Genomic DNA, 20,463 nt, shown 5'->3' with positions numbered 1-20,463 from the left:
TTGAGTACAAACCAAATACTGTTGCATTTATGCTATGAACCTATCTATTTTTCCCCTTAGATTTCTTTCCTACATTTCTTGATTATGTATTTTTCCTACATTTCTCGTTTACGAACTTACACGGTAACCAACAGGTCTCATCCCCGAGAGGGTTTGCAAAGCCAGTGGTCCTCTGTATTCAGATTAACTAAATGCAAATTCTACCATGTTTCGTATGTCTTACTGTACATGATTTACATGAAAAGCATTTTAGACAATATTCAAATGACATTTATGCTGCATGAATCCTAATGTGCTTTAATAGACTTGTTTTTCTTGAAAAGATTTTTAAACACTGAACAGCGATATGATTTTTCTCTTGTATGAATCCTCAAGTGTTTTATTAGATTTGATTTTTGTGAAAAGTCTTTTTGACATACTGAACAGTGATATGGTCTCTCTCCTGTATGAATCCTCATGTGTTTTCTTAGATTTGATTTTTTTGAAAAGTCTTTTTGACACTCTGAACATTGATACAATTTTTCTCCTGTATGAATCCTCATGTGTCTTATTAGATGTGATTTTTGTGAAAAGTCTTTTTGACATACTGAACAGTGATATGGTCTCTCTCCTGTATGAATCCTCATGTGTTTTCTTAGATTTGATTTTTTTGAAAAGACTTTTTGACACTCTGAACAGCGATATGGTTTCTCTCCTGTATGAATCCTCATGTGTTTTCTTAGATTTGATTTTTTTTAAAAGACTTTTTGACACTCTGAACAGTGATACGGTGTGTCTCCTGTATGAATCCTCATGTGTCTTATTAGATGTGATTTTTTTGAAAAGTCTTTTTGACACTCTGAACAGTGATATGGTCTCTCTCCTGTATGAATCCTCATGTGTTTTATTAGATTTGATTTTTTTGAAAAGACTTTTTGACACTCTGAACAGCGATATGGTTTCTCTCCTGTATGAATCCTCATGTGTGATATTAGATATTGTTTTGTTGAAAAGTCTTTTTGACACTTTGAACAGCAATATGGTTTCTCTCCTGTATGAATCCTCATGTGTATTATTAGATATGGTTTTGTTGAAAAGTCTTTTTGACACTCTGAACAGTGATATGGTTTCTCTCCTGTATGAATCCTCATGTGTGATATTAGATATTGTTTTGTTGAAAAGTCTTTTTGACACTCTGAACAGTGATATGGTTTCTCTATTGTATGAATCCTCATGTGTGTTATTAGATTTGATTTTTGTGAAAAGTCTTTTTGACACTCTGAACAGTGATATGGTTTCTCTCCTGTATGAATCCTCATGTGTGATATTAGATATCGTTTTGTTGAAAAGTCTTTTTGACACTCTGAACAGTGATATGGTTTCTCTATTGTATGAATCCTCATGTGTGTTATTAGATTTGATTTTTGTGAAAAGTCTTTTTGACACACTGAACATTGATATAATTTCTCTCCTGTATGTTTCCTCATATGCATTATTAACAATGATTCATATTTAAAGTCCTTTAGACATACTCTACAGTGATATGGCTTTTCTCCTGAATAGGCGCTCATATTTAAATTTTGATATTTTTGAAGTAGTTTAGACAATGAACATTTAATACAGATATTCTTATTTTCTTTGTACAGTTTACTAAGATTAACTAAATGCAAATTCTATCATGTTTCATATGTCTTAGTGTACTTGATTTCATATAAATGTTTTTTATGTAAAAGTTTTTTGACACTCTGAACAGTGATATAGTTTCTCTCTTGTATGAATCCTCATGTGTCTTTTAAGACTTCCTTTTGTTGAATATTTTTTCAAATAGTATTTTTTTTGGGGGGCAGTAAATAAATGTATTTACCTTTAGGCTGAAATTATGTGATCCAAAAACTCTAAATATTAACTAATGAAATATAGGATAATTTATTAGACAAGTCTATAAGACTATTATTATTGGTATTTCTCTCCTAAATATATTTTTTTATTATTTATAAATATTAGAGAAAAATCTTAGTTACATATTAGTAATATGACTTAAAATGGATTAGCTTTTGTTCATTACTAAAACAAATATTCTTAAAAGATGCATAAAAAAAATGGACTGTCAGATGCGTAAATAATTAAAGTTACTACAAGGCAATCAGTATAGAGCACCTAGCTCAGTATAGAGTACCATCAACAGAAGGTGCTCAGTATAGAGTACCATCAACAGAAGGTGCTCAGTATAGAGTACCATCAACAGATGGTACTCAGTATCAAATAAGCAATTTGAATAATTTAATTTTATTTTGAAGGCATATAAAGTAATTTAATTACATGTCAGAGACACAAGAGAATGGAAAAATTGTACAATATGAAAACCACCTGTATTATTCATAAATAATAAGATAATACTGTGCTTATTAAATTAGAAAATATGCTAGACATAAAATATACTCTAATATTTCCCATGAATTTGCAGGTCCTAGTGGTATGCAGACAGAACATGCCAGAGTGTGTATCCCAGAAAAGTCATCACTGCCTGATGTTATAATGGGAGGGAACTCCCCTTCCAAACAGTAACAACTCTCCTCCTTCCCCTTCATCATTATCTTCCATACGCCATCAAGAGTCCTCCATAAAGGTAAGATAAACATATGTACTGTATTGTAGTTAGAGAAAATAATTGTATTCAGTATAAAATGTATTTGTAAGTTAATACTTTGGAGGGTGGGGAACAGATTAATTTAATTCCCTTTATTTCTTATGGGAAAAATCGCTTCGACTTACGATACTTCTCTGGGAACGGATTACCGAGGCCCAACTTATTATGGTATAATATAAATACCTAAAATACCTAATACCTTTAAATACCTAATAAAGCACAAAGAAAAAAGAAGGGGGATGGTAGGATAAAAGAACAGAACCAATATTAGAGGGGACCTAAAAATTCCCTCTAATGCGTTGAGTGAGCTTTTCTCCGAGGCTAAGGGTCCTCTTCTTCCAGCCAGAGATGGTACTCCCTTATGTTATATATATATATATATATATATATATATATATATATATATATATATATATATATATATATATATATATATATATATATATATATATATATATATATATATATATATATATATATATATATATATATATATTATGTCTTATTATAATATAGCTCCAGCACTGAAGGATGTTTCATTATACATATAGGAACAGCAGTGAGAGATGTCTTATTATAAATACAACCACAGTACTGATATGTCTCATTATAAACAAAACTACAGAACTGAGAAATGCCTTATAAAATAATCATAGAATTTTGGATGTCCTTATTACAAGTATAACCACAGAACTAATAGATGTCTAATTATAAATACCCACAGAACTGAGGGATATCTAATTATAAATATTCATAGAACTGAGGGATGTCTTATTATGAATACCCACAGAACTAAGGGATGTCTAATTATAAATACTGTACCCACAAAACTGAGGGATGTCTTATTATAAATACCCACAGAACTGATGGATTTCTTATTATAAATATATACAGAACTGAGGGATGTCTTATTATAAATACCCACAAAATTCAGGGATGTCTTATTATAAATACCTACAGAACTGAGGGATGTCTTATGAATATAGCCGCAGCACAAGGGTCAGGTACAATGGGCCTTCATGTGGTTTGTTATTTGTGTACGTTAGTTTAACAAGAAATTATCGATCCAATGTACCGTGCGCATGCTCATAATACTTTTAAATCTCCTATACCTTCATGTAAATATGAAAATTAATGAAAATATTTTGTGCATTAAGAACACTGATACATTATCTTACTTGGAGAGCCTTTTGAGTAAGAAAAAATTCACAATTACTATACAGTTTAAAGATTATTTTTTTAAATGCTCTCTCAACATTTACAATAACTCACATAGGAGAAAAAGTGTGTAATGTTATAAAATGGAAAATACTGTACATATTAAACTTGTTTATACTGGTACCCGAGGATAAAAGTACCCTGTAAAAATAATTAATTTAAAGCTAAAACGTTTTCTTGCCAAACAAAAATATTAAAAACAAAAATAGTACACACATAAATAAATAATTAGTGAGATTTTAAAAATTAGTGACACACCAAATTTGTATTTAAATTCACGTTTCCTTTGTTACCATAGTGCATGAGATGTCGATAATAGTGTGTGTTCAAGTGAACAAACTACATGGGTGGGAGGCCGATTTGTTCCACTGCAGAATTCGTTCTACCCGTTAGCCCCAAGCTGTCTCAACCCTCCATCTGAAAAAATAAAATGGAATCCTACATCCAATATAAACAAAAAATCACAGAACATCTATTTGTAATCTATTTATCATTTTGAACATGGCACATGATAGAACAATCACTAGTGAACAATTCCATATAAAAATCATAACTCTTTTGTAATTATTGGAGGCTGCAAAAATGATGTAATAGCCCAGATTTCCATAAGCCAACTATAAGTCTTGATATAAATATTAAAAAAAAATCCATTATTACAAAAATTATTATAAATTCTTCATTTTCATTATGGCATTTGATAGAACAATCATTTCCAAACAATTGGCATAAAAATGTTACATATATGAACCATAAAATATGACACACTCGTGGTGCACTAAAAATAAATTCTTTGCAAAAAATTATTTTCTCCTATGTTATTAAAATGCAGTCTCTGATCATGGGAAAGTAAAAAAAAATATTGTATATGATATATTTTAGCCATGGTGGAGCTGAGAAGTTGAGCAAATTATGGGCACCGAGTGATGGGGAGCTTGGGTCACTCAACCCCACAACCATAGAGTGATGTCTTATTATAGAGTTTCTATATACAGTGGTACCTCGGTTGACAACTGCCCTAAAAGACAAATTTTTTGGAACCCGACTTCAAATTCTTTGTATAATTTGAATTGGAAGACGACGGTTTACTAAGAACACTACATCTGTTCGTACGCGTATGGGTCGAAAAGAGAGTGTGATGCTGGGCGAGGCACACTCAGCCAGTTTGTTTACATAGTGACGAAGTGCGGCTAAGCTTGAATTCTTTGTGAATAATTTCATTGTTTGCCTGCATTTTTGCTTTTTTTAAACATAGAAGTGCTTATTATATGTCATGCCATGGGTCATAATAAAGTCAGTGATAACCCAGCAAACACAGAACGTTTGTGGACGTTTTTAAATGGTTCCACAAAGGTAATACTGTAACTTTTGACATAAATACGTATATCTGATGTTCTTAAAACCAAAGGATATAACTAAAAACATATATTCTTGAGACACAGTTTTTTAAGATTTATGTAAAAATTTAAAAATAATAGTGAATGCTATGGTATTATAATGTTTTCATGCTTTATATTTAAGAATAAATAATTTTCAGTCAACATTTAGTTTTTTTTGTTTACTTTCTGTAAAGCTATCCAATTTACGTTCTTATAACATAAATATAACATTTATATGACGTCAGTATAACGTTATTTACACGACATCATTACGTTATTATGATGTTATATTAACGTATAATTCCTGTGTGAAAACCAGAATATATATTGAACTTTATGTTTTAAACCTTGTAAAGTTATCATAAAACTTGGAATAAGACGGTAAGCATGCTTTACTTATGAAAATATACAAACAAATCAACAAAAACATTTTAACATAAAAAACATAAACATAACATAAATTAATTGCATGCATGGGAGTTAACTGGAACTCTGTAATATTGCATACATGAACCTTAAGGTACAAACCCAGTGTATTTACCCATGCAGTTCTTTCCTAAATCTAAATTTTTCCAATTTTTACACTTTGTTTCGAGTTCTGTCTTGTGTTGCTACTTTTAATACCCCATTAATGTCCCCTTTGTTATGTCCATTCATCCTATTGTGCACCTCTACCATATGTCACTCCTAATTCTTTGCTTTTCTAGAGAATGTAATATAAGCTTTGACAATCTTTCTTCATATGACAGGTTAACAGGTAGAACAAAGATTACCATTTATATATGGATAACTATTATAAGTCGGTTTGAATGAGTGAATTGCTGCTTGAAGATAGGTATATACACCTGTGGTACTATCAGATTGCATCGTGGTGAGCCTAAAACCCTTCAGATCCAAGCAAAGGGTAAAATGCCAGCAGATACAATTGCGAACACATTGATACCAAAATGAAAGACATATGACGAGAATTGAGGTAACCAAAGTGAAAAGAGTGTTCACATTACATTGCACTAGAGTGCTCCCGGGTTACTTTCTCTCACTTTCTCTGTTTTGTGCGGATGGTACACCTTGCTTTTGGAGTTTATATGCATTTAAACCTGTAGATAATTCTATTGCTAACACATTGATACCAAAATGAAAGACCTAGGATGACAATTGGGGTGACCAAAATGAAAAGAGTGTATACATTTTATCGCTCTTGTGCGCTCCCTGGTAACACACTCTCGCTTACTCTGTTTGTTGCGGATGGTAAGCCGGGCTTTTGGAGTTTATATGCCTTTAGTCCTGTAGAGAATTCTATTGCGAACACATTGATGCCAAATTGAAAAAACTAGGATGAGAATTGAGGTAACAAAGTTGAAAAGGGTATACACTTTTCAGTATTATCACGCTCTCTAATGTAATGAGAGTTGCCTGAGGGTGGCTCAGCTTTCTTTTTCTGGTACCCTTGGCCTACATTCATCTTGTCGGCGGGTGGAGCGCGCTGCTGTCTTTGACATTATATGCACATAGTTCTGTTGGGAATTCTATTGCGAACGCATTGATACCAAAATGAAAGACATAGGACGAGAATTAAGGTGACAAAGTTGAAAAGAGTATACACTTTTCAGTATTTCCGCGCACTACCTGGGAATGTCCAAACAAAAATGGAGAGAGTGGAGGGGTAACTTGCCCAAAACGCGAAAGTGTTTGGGGAGATTAACTTTCGTTCAATACTATTATGCAAAAGGAGCCACACATCTATGGTTCATCCAATAAAATCAGCAGACTTCTAGATGTTACTACTGCTCGGCTTAGACTCGGTTACAAGTATTTCTGGGAATTCTCATTATCTGCCGATGTAGACCTGACCAAATGTTAACTGTCAACAAAATTATTTGCACACCCCTTCGTCACTATGTGATAGTGAATTCAGAGACAATTCTATAACCAATGTACCAACGATGTGTCAATATTTCATTCAAAATGATCTGGTACCAGAAATTTTAGCCAAATATCCCCAGTTTGCTAACTGTAAGTAGTAACTAAGTGATTGTAACCTATCCACCGCTGCCCACTGGATGGGGAGCGGTGTGCAGGACAAACATATCAATTGTGACACTAGCTCTCCACATATGTCAGTTGCTTAATTTAGAAACTGTACTTGTGATCGATCTCGAACCTATTGTTGATGTGACGACTTATACTGAATTTTGTAACTAGCTCATCAAGATTGTAACTTGCTTAGCTAAATGAATTGTTGGGTTCAGTCCCTGAGCCCATTATGTGCCTCTGCAACCCTTTCCACTACCGCCCACAAGATGGGTATGGGGTGCATAATAAATGAACTAAACTAACTTTAAGGCATCCTGAAAGAAAGCTTGGAGGGCTTGAAAAATTGCAGAACGAAGCCTTGAGGATAATCCTTGGGTGCCTTCGTACCACAAAGATACTTAATATGAGAAAGGAACTTAATATTCCGAGCGTTGTTTATCGTGTTACTGAAAATAACTGTCAAATTGGTATAAAAATGCTTAGGCTAGCTCATCCTAACCCTTGCACAGAAGCCCTCCAGAATTTCTTTATTGAATGTAAACATTGTTTCAAATAGATAAATAAAATTGGAACTGAACTCAGAAAGTATCAGATTTATAATTTGTACCAAGAGAGACAACAATAGCACTTTCCTGCACTGTAGGAAATTACACCCTTTTCAATTTTAATCCCTCCCTTTCCATCAAAGGAGCAAATTAGAGATCAGTCCCAGCTTTGTCTTGAGGCAAAGCTCAACGTCTTAAGCCATATTGATGCTCTGTCCACAGAGCATTCTCTCTCTCAAATCATATACACTGAAGGTTTCCTACAGCGCCCAACGGGTGCAGCTGGAAGTGCAGTTGTCCTGGCAATAGGATATGACTTATATTTTGAGTGGGGAGTCCGTATAAACAACTGGGCCTCTACCCTTCAGACTGAACTATTTGCCTTGCTCCTTGCACTGAAATGTGTACAAGTATCCAAACTTGATACATTAGTTGTAAGTGACTCTTTATCATCCTTAATTGCTCTCAACTCTTTAAGACATAACTGTAACATGCTTGTGTCTGAAGCTAGACACAAATACAATAACAACTTGAGGAACCTTATCATAAACAATAATCTCAACAAAAATCACATAGTTCTCAGAGGTGATTTCAATATTGACCTAGGGCTACAAAATAACCCTCAAGTAGACTGTTTCCTCAACAGCATGAATTCCTGTATGCTCATCCCCGCAATCACCAGGCCCACCCGAGTCACTCAAACATCTGCGACTACCCTGGATCACTGATGGACCAACATAACAGCTCCTCTTACATCAAGTATAATCACTGACAGAACAACTGACCACTATCCTACCTTCCTTGTAGCGAACATGGCCATAACACCACCAGGTAACAAGAAAATTACCTTTAGGTTACAATGTGAAGCGGCAATAGGCAATCTCACAAATGCCCTCCACAATGTAAACTGGGAATCTAAATTTATCAATACACAGGATAATAATTCGTTAACTAGCCTCTTTCCAAAATTTAAAGCCTTTACAATACTTATTGTCCTCTCCTCACCAAGCAAGTAACTGGCAAAAAGGTTAAATAATCCCTGGCTCACTAATGGCATACTTAAAGCAATCGACAAGAAACATGAATATGAAAAAAAAACTTAGGATTGGCCTAGTTGGAAAAGAAGTAGTTAAGAGGTATTCATCAGTGCTTACCAGTATAATAAGAGCAAAGCGTTCCTATTACGAGAATAGATTCAAAGAAGCAAAAGGCAACATAAAAAGCACATGGAGAGCCATCTCTACCATCCTAGGAGCTAAACAACATTCACATAATAAGATAAAAATCTCCAAGGATGGTTATACACCTGCAACAGATCTTGAAACAGCAACTGAATTTAATAGCTTCTTTTCATCGTTTGGTGCTCACCTTGCCCGAAAAATCCCAGAGACTCAGACATATGTTACCACATATCTTTCACGCAGCTATCCAAACTCTCTTCTCCTCTCTCCGGTCAGCCCTACAGATGTTGTGTCCATCATTCACTCGCTAAAAACCAAAGCTGGGAACATTAGTGAAATACCATCGATGGTACACAGGCGTGCCTCCCATGCCCTTGCACCATCCATAGCACTGCTGTTCAACAAATCCCTAGAGTGTCATACCTTCCCTGATATCCTTAAAAAAGCAAGAGTAACGCCAGTTCATAAAGGGGGTAACACGGCAGACATAAATAATTACAGACCCATATCGAATCTACCTATATTATCAAAATTATTTTTTTTTTTTTACAAACAGCTCTACTCCAATCTTGTAAAATTCAATATACTAAGTCCCTGTCAGTTTGGCTTCCGCTCCCAAAAGAGTACCAATGATGCTATTGTTAGTCTGCTTGACTTAATCTTCTCAGCCCTTGACAAAAGTGAGTTTCCAATTGAACTCTTCATCGGCCTGAGAAAGGCCTTTGATACTGTTAACCATAACTACCTCTTACTTAAATTCCACCATTATGGAATCCGTGGCCTTGCCCTAAACTATATCCGATCCTATCTTAGTAACAGACACCAATATGAAGCCATCAATGATATAACCTCTCCCACTCTACCACTTAATTACCGTAAAGGTGCCACAGAGCAGCATCCTATAGGACCCCTCCTGTTTCTTATATACATCAATGATCTCCCAAATGTCTCTAACATACTTAAACCTATATTGTTGGCTGATGATACTACTCATCTACTCTGACCCCAACCCACTCCTGTTAAATAATGTTGTAAACAATTAATTAAAAAAAGTCTACTTGTGGATGTCAACCAACAAACCTCACACAAAACATAGAAAAGACCTACTATATCTTATTTGGAAACAAATCAACAAATGCAATTCAGCTTCAGATAGATAATGTAAACATTAGCAATAAAAATGATGGAAAGTTTCTTAGCCTATACTTAGACAAGAGACTCAACTTCCGCACCCATATACAACACATAACTAAAAAGGTTTCTAAAACAGTTGGTATACTGTTTAAGATCAGATATTATGTACCCTACTCTGCTCTCCTCTCACTCTATTATGCACTTATCTATCCCTATCATTCTTATGGCGTTTGTGCTTGGGGTTCAACCTCTGCAAACTACCTCAAGCCCATCATCATCCAGTAAAAATCTGCTATCAGGATAATAAATAACTCTACCTTCAGACAACACACAGCTCCCTTGTTCAAATCCTTAAACATGCTAAACAAATTCACTCCATACATTCTCCTGTGTAAATTACGTTTATAAAGCTCTTTTTCTAACTGCAAACCCTGTTCTGAAACTCTTCCTGGACAGATGTAATAGAACACATGGCCACGTCCCCACCAGACATAAATATCTCTTTGATATCCCCAGAGTCAAACTTAATCTATGTAAACACTCTATGTAAATAAAGGGACCTAGTCTATGGAACTCACTCCCTTATAATGATTTGAAAAGCTGTCCAACTTCTGCCATATTCAAAAATAAAACCAAAAAGTACCTGTAGTACTTTTTAAGTACGAGGGAGTAATGCGCAAAGCGTCCCTCACCTGTGACGTCACAGCGTCACCTGACGCCATATCAACACATCGGCCATTTTGTCGTCAGTTCAGTCATGGCGAGGACTAACCCTTCATGCAAACTGCACCTACTATCAAGAAGAAGAAGATTTTGTGTTCCACCGATAGTATTATCGTAAGTAAGCACTTATATTTTATATTTTATTAAATTAATTGATTCTATTTTTCTGTAATAAAGGTCCAAAGGGTTGTTAAGGAACAAGGGTGTAGCGATACCGACGCTCAGTGCGCTCAACTCACACCAAAGTATCACCTGTGTAGCTTCTGTAATTAGTGTTAATTAGTTATGCTATAAGATAATGAAGCGAGTATAAGATTAACTCGCTACAAGGGTACTGTGTTGGGAGGTGAGGGCTGTTACTGGTGTCTGTGGGGATGTGAGGACTTGTACCAACCACTATCACCACCAGTACCTTGTCTTGCATCCTGCTTCGTATTCCTATTGAGATATGAAGTATTATTGCATTCATATAATTATTCATTCATTGTCATTACTATTTTTATGGGCTATGTTCTGTTACCCTAATGCTTTTTACCCCTGGGCATGTCCATTTACTCTCCAGCCCTTCACAAGCCACTGCTGCACCCCCTCCATGCCCATACTTACTGTGCTTATTCTTACAGGACTGCACTGCATTATGTGGTGCTCACTGCCTGGACACCTTGATACATGCATTATAGGGTTCTGGTAGTTGTTCTACTCACCAAGCCCTTCCAAGGCCAGGCTTGACATGTGAGAGCTTGGTCCAACAGGCTGTTGCTTGGACAGGCCCCTCAGGCCCACATATCCACCACAGCCTTGTTTGTCCGGCACTTCAAAATCAAATGTTTATTTACGTAAGGTACATACATATTTTTAGGTAAGGTACTCTTTATTTGGGTAAATTTATCTTCGTAGTATTTAGCTTTGGCTCGTCTAATTATCTTGGATAGCAATAACGAGTAATTCTTTGAGAATTCTTTGGAGACAATTCCTAACCTATACTTCTCCCAACCTATACTTCTTCTCAAGGTCATCTTCACTTCTTGAAGATGTTCAGGTTTTCTCTTGAAGATGTCGACGGTTGTTCCAGCAATACTGTATTTCTTTTATTGCTGAAAACCTGTTTTCAGCCATAAAAAAATAATCCTGAATCCAGAAAAAAATCCCTTTTGTATCGTCTGGAAATTTTCAAATATTGCTGATCAAACCTGAGTCTAAATTATTTGTATATATTATGAATTACAGAGGTCCCAGGACAGGGTTTTTAGGCACTCCACTTACATTTTCCCACTCTGACTTAACCCCCATTTATACAAACTCAGTCTTATCTTTTAGCTAATAATTTATTGTACACACCATACTCAGCCTGTGTAGGGTAGTTTATTGTGCATGTGTAGTATATATATTTGTGTAGTATATTTGGTATATTTAATGCCTCTAACCTCTCCTCATAGTTCTTGTCCTTCAGTTCTGGGAGCCACTTAGTAGCATGTCTTTGCACCTTTTCCAGTTTGTTTATGTGCTTCTTAAGATATGGGCACCATACAACCGCTGCATATTCCAACTTTGGTCTAACAAAAGTCGTGAACAATTTCTTGAGTATTTCGCCATCCATGCATTTAAAAGCTCTGAATATTATCCTTTACCTGCAATTGGTTGTTGCTGTATTTATAGAATATGATTTGTTCTACTTTACATTTGTTTGTTCCTTTTTTTCAAAATTTCTTTCTGCCTCTCTCCTCACTGCCGTGTAGTTGTTTCTCTTTGTATTACTGGTATGTTTGGGGGTTTGGCCTCTTCGTATATTGATTCCATTTTTGTGTCTTTTGGTCTCTGTCCGTCTTGAAATTTCAGTTGAACAAATCCTGTTTCCTAGTTCTGCATCTTTGTTTTGGTATAAATGTTTTTGTTCCTTTATCATATATTTCACAAAATTGACATACTGTGCATTAATTCATCTCAATTACTTCCTTTCCTAACAGCAAGCCTTTCCAGTAAAATTCTTTGAATTCTTTTCTGACTTCTGGCCTAATGTTTGTTTTATCCTAGTGTGTATGATGCCTAGCGTGTGTCTGGTGCCTGTTGTGTTAAACCGAAGATAAATGCATAAGTATAGGTCAGTAATTTCTCCAGCTTTGAAAGGGGCTTTCATTATGCAGCAGTATTCCACTCTAGAGAGCACTAGCGTCTTGAAAACTATCATCATCGGTATAGCATCTCTAGTGTGAAAAGTTCTTGTTATCTATCCTGTCATTTTTCTTGCAGTTGTGATGGCTACTTTATTGTGTTCTTTAAATGTAAAGCCTTCTGACATCAGTACACCCAAATCCTTTACGTTGCTTTTCCGTTCAATGTTATGATTTGACTGAGTTTTGTAAGTGGTTTCCGTTTTTATATTTTTTATTTTTTCCGTAGCGCATGAGCTGAAACTTATGTTCGTTAATCACCATGTTATTTTCTGTAGCCCATAGAAAGACCTGATTTACATCTGATTGGAGGTTTGCCGTGTCCTCTATGTTGCCTACTCTCGTGAAGATTCTAGTGTCATCTGCAAAGGATGATCAAGTACTATAGGTTGTGTCCTTGTCTATGTCCGATATGAGGATGAGAAAAAGTATTGGAGCAAGCACAGTACGCTTGGGGACTGAGCTCTTTACGGTTGATGGTCCAGATTTTATTTTGTTGACTACTACACATTGGGTTCTATTAGTCAGGAAGTTGTATATCCATCTGCCTATTTTTCCGGTAATTCCTTTTGAACGCATTTTATGTGCAATAACACAATGGTCACATTTGTCAAAGGCTTTTTTTTGTCAAAGCGTTTTGTTTGTCTTCCATGGCATCTAGTGCCATGTCAGAGTGGTCCAGCAACTGTGATAGGCAAGAGCGCCCTGTTCTGAAACCATGTTGTCTGGGGTTATGGAGATGCTGTGATTCCATGTATTTTGTGATCTTACTTCTTAGCATTCTCTCAAAGATTTTTATGATGTGCGATGTTAGTGCTATCGGTCTGTAGTTTTTTGCCTCTGCCTTATTTCCTCCTTTATGGGGCGGTGCTATCTCTGCGGTTTTTAGTATGTCAGGGACAATGCCAGTATCTTGGCTTTGTCTCCAAAGAATGTGAAGGGCCTGCGATAACGTTTTTTACAGTTCTTGATGAATATAGAGTTCCAAGAGTCAGGGCCTGGTGCAGAGTGCATAGGCATACTGTCTATGGCTTCTTCAAAATCCAGTGGGGATAGGATCACATCTGATTTATGATTTGATGTTGGTATCATATCCATGAAAAATTAATTTGGGTTATCAATCAGATGGATGGAGAGCTACACTCGTGGTGTCCCATTTTCCCAGCACTCTTTGTCATATAATGCTTTGAAACTTTTGACGGATTTGGCCTCCACCACCTTCTCACCTAACATGTTCCAACCGTTTACCATTCTGTTTGCAAAAGTGAATTGTCTTACATTTCTTCGGCATCTTTGTTTAGTTCGTTTAAATCTATAACCTCTTGTTCTTGAAATTCCAGGTCTCGGGAAATCTTCCCTATCAAGTTTATCAATTCCTGTTACTGTTTTGTACGTAGTGATCATATCTCCTCTTTTCCTTCTGTCTTCTAGTTTGGAATATTTAATGCCTCTAATGTCTCCTCATAAATCCTGCCCTTCAGTTTTGGCATGAATGTTTGTGTGCCTTCATCGTATATTTTGCAAAATATGGAATACATCTCATTTACTTTACTTTAAGAATATGGTTCGATCAATTAAAAACCCTCTTGTTCAAATTGCAAAGAGACTGAAAGAGATGCAGCATGCTCAATGGATTATATATTAGTGATTATTATTAGGATTATATATTAGTGAATCATATTAGTGATTCAATTATTATGGTCATAAAACAATAAACAAATAGTTTTGGTGTTATTACACTCTATTCACAGGTTATATATAAGTATCTGCATGTTTTGTTCACCATTACAAACCACTAAGTTGGTTTGATTTTTGTTGAGATTGTTATTTATGATAAGATTCCTTACGTTATCTGAGAATGAAGCTATGTCGGTATTGGGAAATCTATAGATGGCACTTATAGTCAAGGAGGATTTAAGGGATTTACTGGAGAACTTGGCAAAGGTATATTCACAATAGTCGTCTCTATTACTAATGAGACTATTGCAGATGAAGGTATCTTTGTAAGATATTGCTATGCCACCTCCTTTTTTTATTAGGCCTGCAGTTGTGAATGGCTTTATTATCACCTTCATTGTATTATCACCTGACCTAATGCGGGTATAAAATCAACTAATATATATATATATATATATATATATATATATATATATATATATATATATATATATATATATATATATATATATATATATATATATATATTCAAAATTCGTCAGTGTACTACATTTTTGTTGTTGCTTTTAGGTGATGCTTTTAACCAGTGTACGTGGGTCTGATGTGCAACCACAGTTCGAAGAATAATGAAGATATGAACAAACGGCCTGTGGTCACTATACAGTCTGGAAGGGCTAAAGAAGAAATTGGCATTTCTACAAAAACAAGAACTATATAATGTTATTTTAAGTAACCAAAAAATTAAATAATTTTTTTAAAGTTTAAAATTCACTTAAAAATGTAAATTTTAAGTTAAAAAATTTTAACCAAAAAACTTGATATTTTTCATATTTGGAACCATTCCATAATCCCAAGCATAAATGATTATATTTCTATCACTTGCTCTTAAGATTGTTTCATTTAATAGAGGTTGGGCATAATTGTTCTCTGCTGCTAATAGAACTGACTGACTTAGCTATAGGAAAATGTAAAATTAATTGGTTTATCCATTACAGTATTTTGCAGTTTATTTCATGATCCTGTGCTTAATACTTGCATAAATAGTAGATTACAAAATGCATTTTTATATCATTAGTATTGAATAATAATAATGCAAATAATTGACTTATAAATGATGTACAATTAATTGGTAGGTGATATTATATTATTAATATTTTTTCATTCTTGCAAAGCCTTAACAAAGTCATTAACATGTTAATATAAACTTGATCACCTTCCACTTATTTTCTCATGTGCTACCTTCATGTACAAAACCTTATTCCTAAATGCATATTTTGTTCTGAAACTTGTCCTTTATATGTTGTGTATCACCATCTCTGGAGAGTTTTATCTGATTGATGTATAAATTACTTTTAATTTTACAGAATATTATTGTTATACTGAATTTATTATTATATAAATAACTTAATTTTACAGAATCATCTATCAACGCACATCCACAAGTTGAGGAGGAGGATGTGACCTTCCAGATGTCTGAAGTACTGAAACAGGCACCAAACAGGCCTGGTGGATCTAGGTACAAGGTAAAATAATTTAATTTTTTTTTTTTTTTTTTTTACTAATTGTCCGATATATATATATATATATATATATATATATATATATATATATATATATATATATATATATATATATATATATATATATATATATATGTATATATATATATATATATATATGTATATATATATATATATATATATATATATATGTATATATATATATATATATATATGTATATATATATATATGTATATATATATATATATATATATATATATATATATATATATATATATATATATATATATATATATATATATATATAATGTGTCGTACCTAGTAGCCAGAACGCACATCTCAGCCTACTATGCAAGGCCCGATTTGCCTAATAAGCCAAGTTTTCTTGAATTAATGTTTTTTCGACTACCTAACCTAACATTTTCAGCTACCTAACCTATCCTATAAAGATAGGTTAGGTTCGGTCATATATCTCTATTAATTTTAACTCCAATAAAAAAAGAATTGACCTCATACATAATGAAATGGATAGCTTTATCATTTCATAAGAAAAAAAATAGAGAAAATATATTAATTCATGAAAACTTGGCTTATTAGGCAAATCGGGCCTTGCATAGTAGGCTGAAAAGTGCGTTCTGGCGACTAGGTACGACATATATATATATATATATATATATATAATATGTATGTGTGTGTGTGTGTGTAATTACCTAAGTGTAGTTAAAGGATGAGACCGTCTTCCCAGCACTCTTTGTCATATAACGCTTTGAAACTACTGACAGTCTTGGCCTCCACCACCTTCTCACCTAACTTGTTCCAACCGTCTACCACTCTATTTGCGAAAGTGAATTTTCTTATATTTCTTTAGCATCTGTGTTAAGCTAGTTTCAATCTATGACCTCCTGTTCTTGAAGTTCCAGGTCTCAGGAAATCTTCCCTGTCGATTTTATCAATTCCTGTTACTATTTTGTATGTAGTGATCATATCACCTCTTCTGTCTTTTAGTTTTGGCATATTTAATGCCTCTAACGTCTCCTCGTAGCTCTTGCCCTTCAGTTCTGGGAGCCACTTAGTAGCATGTCTTTGCACCTTTTCCAGTTTGTTGATGTGCTTCTTAAGATATGGGCCAACTTCTGTTGTTGGGCACCACACAACAGCTGCATATTCTAGCTTTGGCGTAACAAAAGTCATGAACAATTTCTTTAGTATATCACCATCCATGTATTTAAACGCAATTCTAAAGTTAGAAAGCGTAGCATAGGCTCCTCGCACAATATTCTTTATGTGGTCCTCAGGTGATAGTTTTCTATCTAGAACCACCCCTAGATCTCTTTCTTTATCAGAATTCTTTAAAGATTTCTCACATAATGTATAGGTTGTGTGGGGTCTATGTTCTCCTGTTCCACATTCCATAACATGGCATTTATTAACATTAAATTCCATTTGCCAAGTGGTGCTCCATATACTTATTTTATCCAGGTTTTCTTGAAGGGCATGACAATCATCTAAATTTCTTATCCTTCCTATTATCTTAGCATCATCAGCAAACATGTTCATGTAATTCTGTATACCAACTGGTAGATCATTTATGTAGACAATAAACATCACTGGTGCAAGAACTGAACCCTGTGGTACTCCACTTGTGACATTTCTCCAGTCCGATACATTGCCTCTGATTACTGCCCTCATTTTTCTATGTCAGAAAATTTTTCATCCATATTAGAAGCTTACCTGTCACCCCTCCAATATTTTCCAGTTTCCAGAACAACCTCTCTATGTGGAACTGTCGAATGCCTTTTTTAGGTCCAGATAGATGCAGTCAACCCAACCATCTCTTTCCTGTAATATATCTGTTGCTCGATCATAGAAACTGAGTAAATTCGATACACAGGATCTTCCAAATCGAAAACCATACTGTCTGTCTGAAATTATATCATTTCTCTCCAGGTGTTCTACCCATTTAGTTTTAATTATTTTTTACAATATTCCAATTCCAATTTTTTCCAATAATGTGTGTGTGTGTATGTATATTTGTGTTGTTGAATATGACCGAAAGTCATAGTCTTTCTGCCCCTCTCCTTACTGCTATTGTTGTTTCTCGCATCTGTGTATTGCTTGTATGTTTGGGCAATTTTTCCCCTTTTCCTAGTTCTGCATCTCTGCTTTAGTATAAATTTTGTTGTGCCATTATCATATATTTCACAAAACTTGACATACATCTCATTTACTTCATGTCCTAACAGCAAGTGTTTGTCAAATTCCTTAAGGAAATATCTGAGTTCCCCATAATGACCTCTCCACAAGTCAGGTTTTTCAACTGCTTCAAGCTCATTTTCTTCCAGATTATAATGCATTGCATACTTTATTCCCAAAAAGACATGGTCACTTTTACCCAAGTGACCATGTCACTTGGGTAAAAGGAGGGAGGTACCAAAGGAGGGAGGTACTGAATGATAAATATATCTTTCTCTTTCCTGGTAAATATAATATCCAGCATGGAGGGAACATCCCCTTCCCTCATCCTCGTAGCTTGTTTAACATGTAGAAACATGAATGTTTACAGGGTGAGGTTTACGAAATTATATATATATATATATATATAATTGGTCTCTGGTCTATATATATATATATATATATGTCGTACCTAGTAGCCAGAACGCACTTCTCAGCCTACTATTCAAGGCCCGATTTGCCTAATAAGCCAAGTTTTCCTGAATTAATATATTTTCTCTAATTTTTTTCTTATGAAATGATAAAGCTACCCATTTCATTATGTATGAGGTCAATTTTTTTTTATTGGAGTTAAAATTAACGTAGATATATGACCGAACCTAACCAACCCTACCTAACCTAACCTAACCTATCTTTATAGGTTAGGTTAGGTTAGGTGGCCGAAAAAGTTAGGTTAGGTTAGGTTAGGTAGGTTAGGTAGTCGAAAAACAATTAATTCATGAAAACTTGGCTTATTAGGCAAATCGGGCCTTGAATAGTAGGCAGAGAAGTGCGTTCTGGCTACTAGGTACGACATATATATATATATATATATATATATATATATATATATATATATATATATATATATATATATATATATATATATATATATATATATATATATATATATATATATATATATAAAAGTTTGTGTGTGTGTAATTTATATAAATAAATAATTAAATATTAATTTTGTTAATATCTTTTCAGGGAAAACTTGCAAGTACAATTCGTATACAAGAGGGGCAACAAGAGCCAGAGGATGTCTACTAAGAAAATATATAAGTCTTTATCCTCACACTCTTGATATATGGTCTTCTCTGGTCTCTTTATTTTCTCTCCTCACAAATGTCCCTTTTTTTATTTCTTTTACGTTTCTCTCCTGTTTTTCTTGTCCTTTAATCTCTCCTTTCCTCCTCTCTTCTAACACCTCTCGTTTCCTGTCTCTTCTAGCTTCTCTCTTCCTTTACTTTTTATATTTGTGGTATTCATTTATGTCATTTTTATCTTGTATATTTTTCTTGTATCTTTTTCTTATCTTGTGTTTCTCTTCCCCTTCTCTTCAATGATTTCTCATTTCTCTCCTCTCTCTGTTGTTTCTGTTCTGTCTTCTCTCTCCTTGCCTTAATTTTGTTCTGTCTCCTCTTTTGTTGTGTGTGTGTCTTTCTGTCTCTGTCTGTCTCTCTCTCTCTCTCTGGCTCTCTCTCTCTCTCTGGCTCTCTCTCTCTCTCTGGCTCTCTCTCTCTCTCTGGCTCTCTCTCTCTCTCTCTCTCTCTCTGGCTCTCTCTCTCTCTCTCTCTCTCTCTCTGGCTCTCTCTCTCTCTCTCTCTCTCTCTCTGGCTCTCTCTCTCTCTCTCTCTCTCTCTGGCTCTCTCTCTCTCTCTCTCTCTCTCTGGCTCTCTCTCTCTCTCTCTGGCTCTCTCTCTCTCTCTGGCTCTCTCTCTCTCTCTCTGGCTCTCTCTCTCTCTCTCTCTCTCTCTGGCTCTCTCTCTCTCTCTCTCTCTCTCTCTGGCTCTCTCTCTCTCTCTCTGGCTCTCTCTCTCTCTCTCTCTCTGGCTCTCTCTCTCTCTCTCTCTCTCTCTCTCTCTGGCTCTCTCTCTCTCTGGCTCTCTCTCTCTCTCTCTCTCTCTGGCTCTCTCTCTCTCTCTGGCTCTCTCTCTCTCTCTCTCTCTCTCTCTCTCTCTCTCTCTCTCTCTCTCTCTCTCTCTCTCTCTCTCTCTCTCTCTCTCTCTCTCTCCCTCTCTCTCTCTCTCTCCCTCTCTCTCT

General features: G+C 34.9%; 1 protein-coding gene and 1 long non-coding RNA gene across 2 annotated transcripts; one reads left to right on the top strand and one right to left on the bottom strand.

Moving 5' to 3' along the window:
• Positions 1–287: 287 nt before the first annotated feature.
• LOC138357285 (zinc finger protein 271-like) lies at positions 288–1,466 on the bottom strand. Its single transcript, XM_069313967.1, has 2 exons — positions 795–1,466; positions 288–710 (listed from the first exon to the last, which is right to left on the bottom strand). Exons 1-2 carry the CDS (start codon positions 1,464–1,466, stop codon positions 288–290), a joined length of 1,095 nt encoding a protein of 364 aa, XP_069170068.1.
• Positions 1,467–10,825: 9,359 nt separating this feature from the next.
• Positions 10,826–19,969, top strand: LOC138357281 (uncharacterized). The gene is made up of 4 exons (XR_011224911.1): positions 10,826–10,951; positions 15,253–15,411; positions 16,099–16,205; positions 19,408–19,969. It is a non-coding gene; the product is annotated as an uncharacterized lncRNA (long non-coding RNA).
• Positions 19,970–20,463: the final 494 nt, after the last annotated feature.

Source organism: Procambarus clarkii, chromosome 77 (assembly GCF_040958095.1).
Source record: "Procambarus clarkii isolate CNS0578487 chromosome 77, FALCON_Pclarkii_2.0, whole genome shotgun sequence".
NCBI classification, from domain to species: domain Eukaryota; kingdom Metazoa; phylum Arthropoda; class Malacostraca; order Decapoda; family Cambaridae; genus Procambarus; species Procambarus clarkii.
This window is presented reverse-complemented; position numbering and strand designations above follow the sequence as displayed.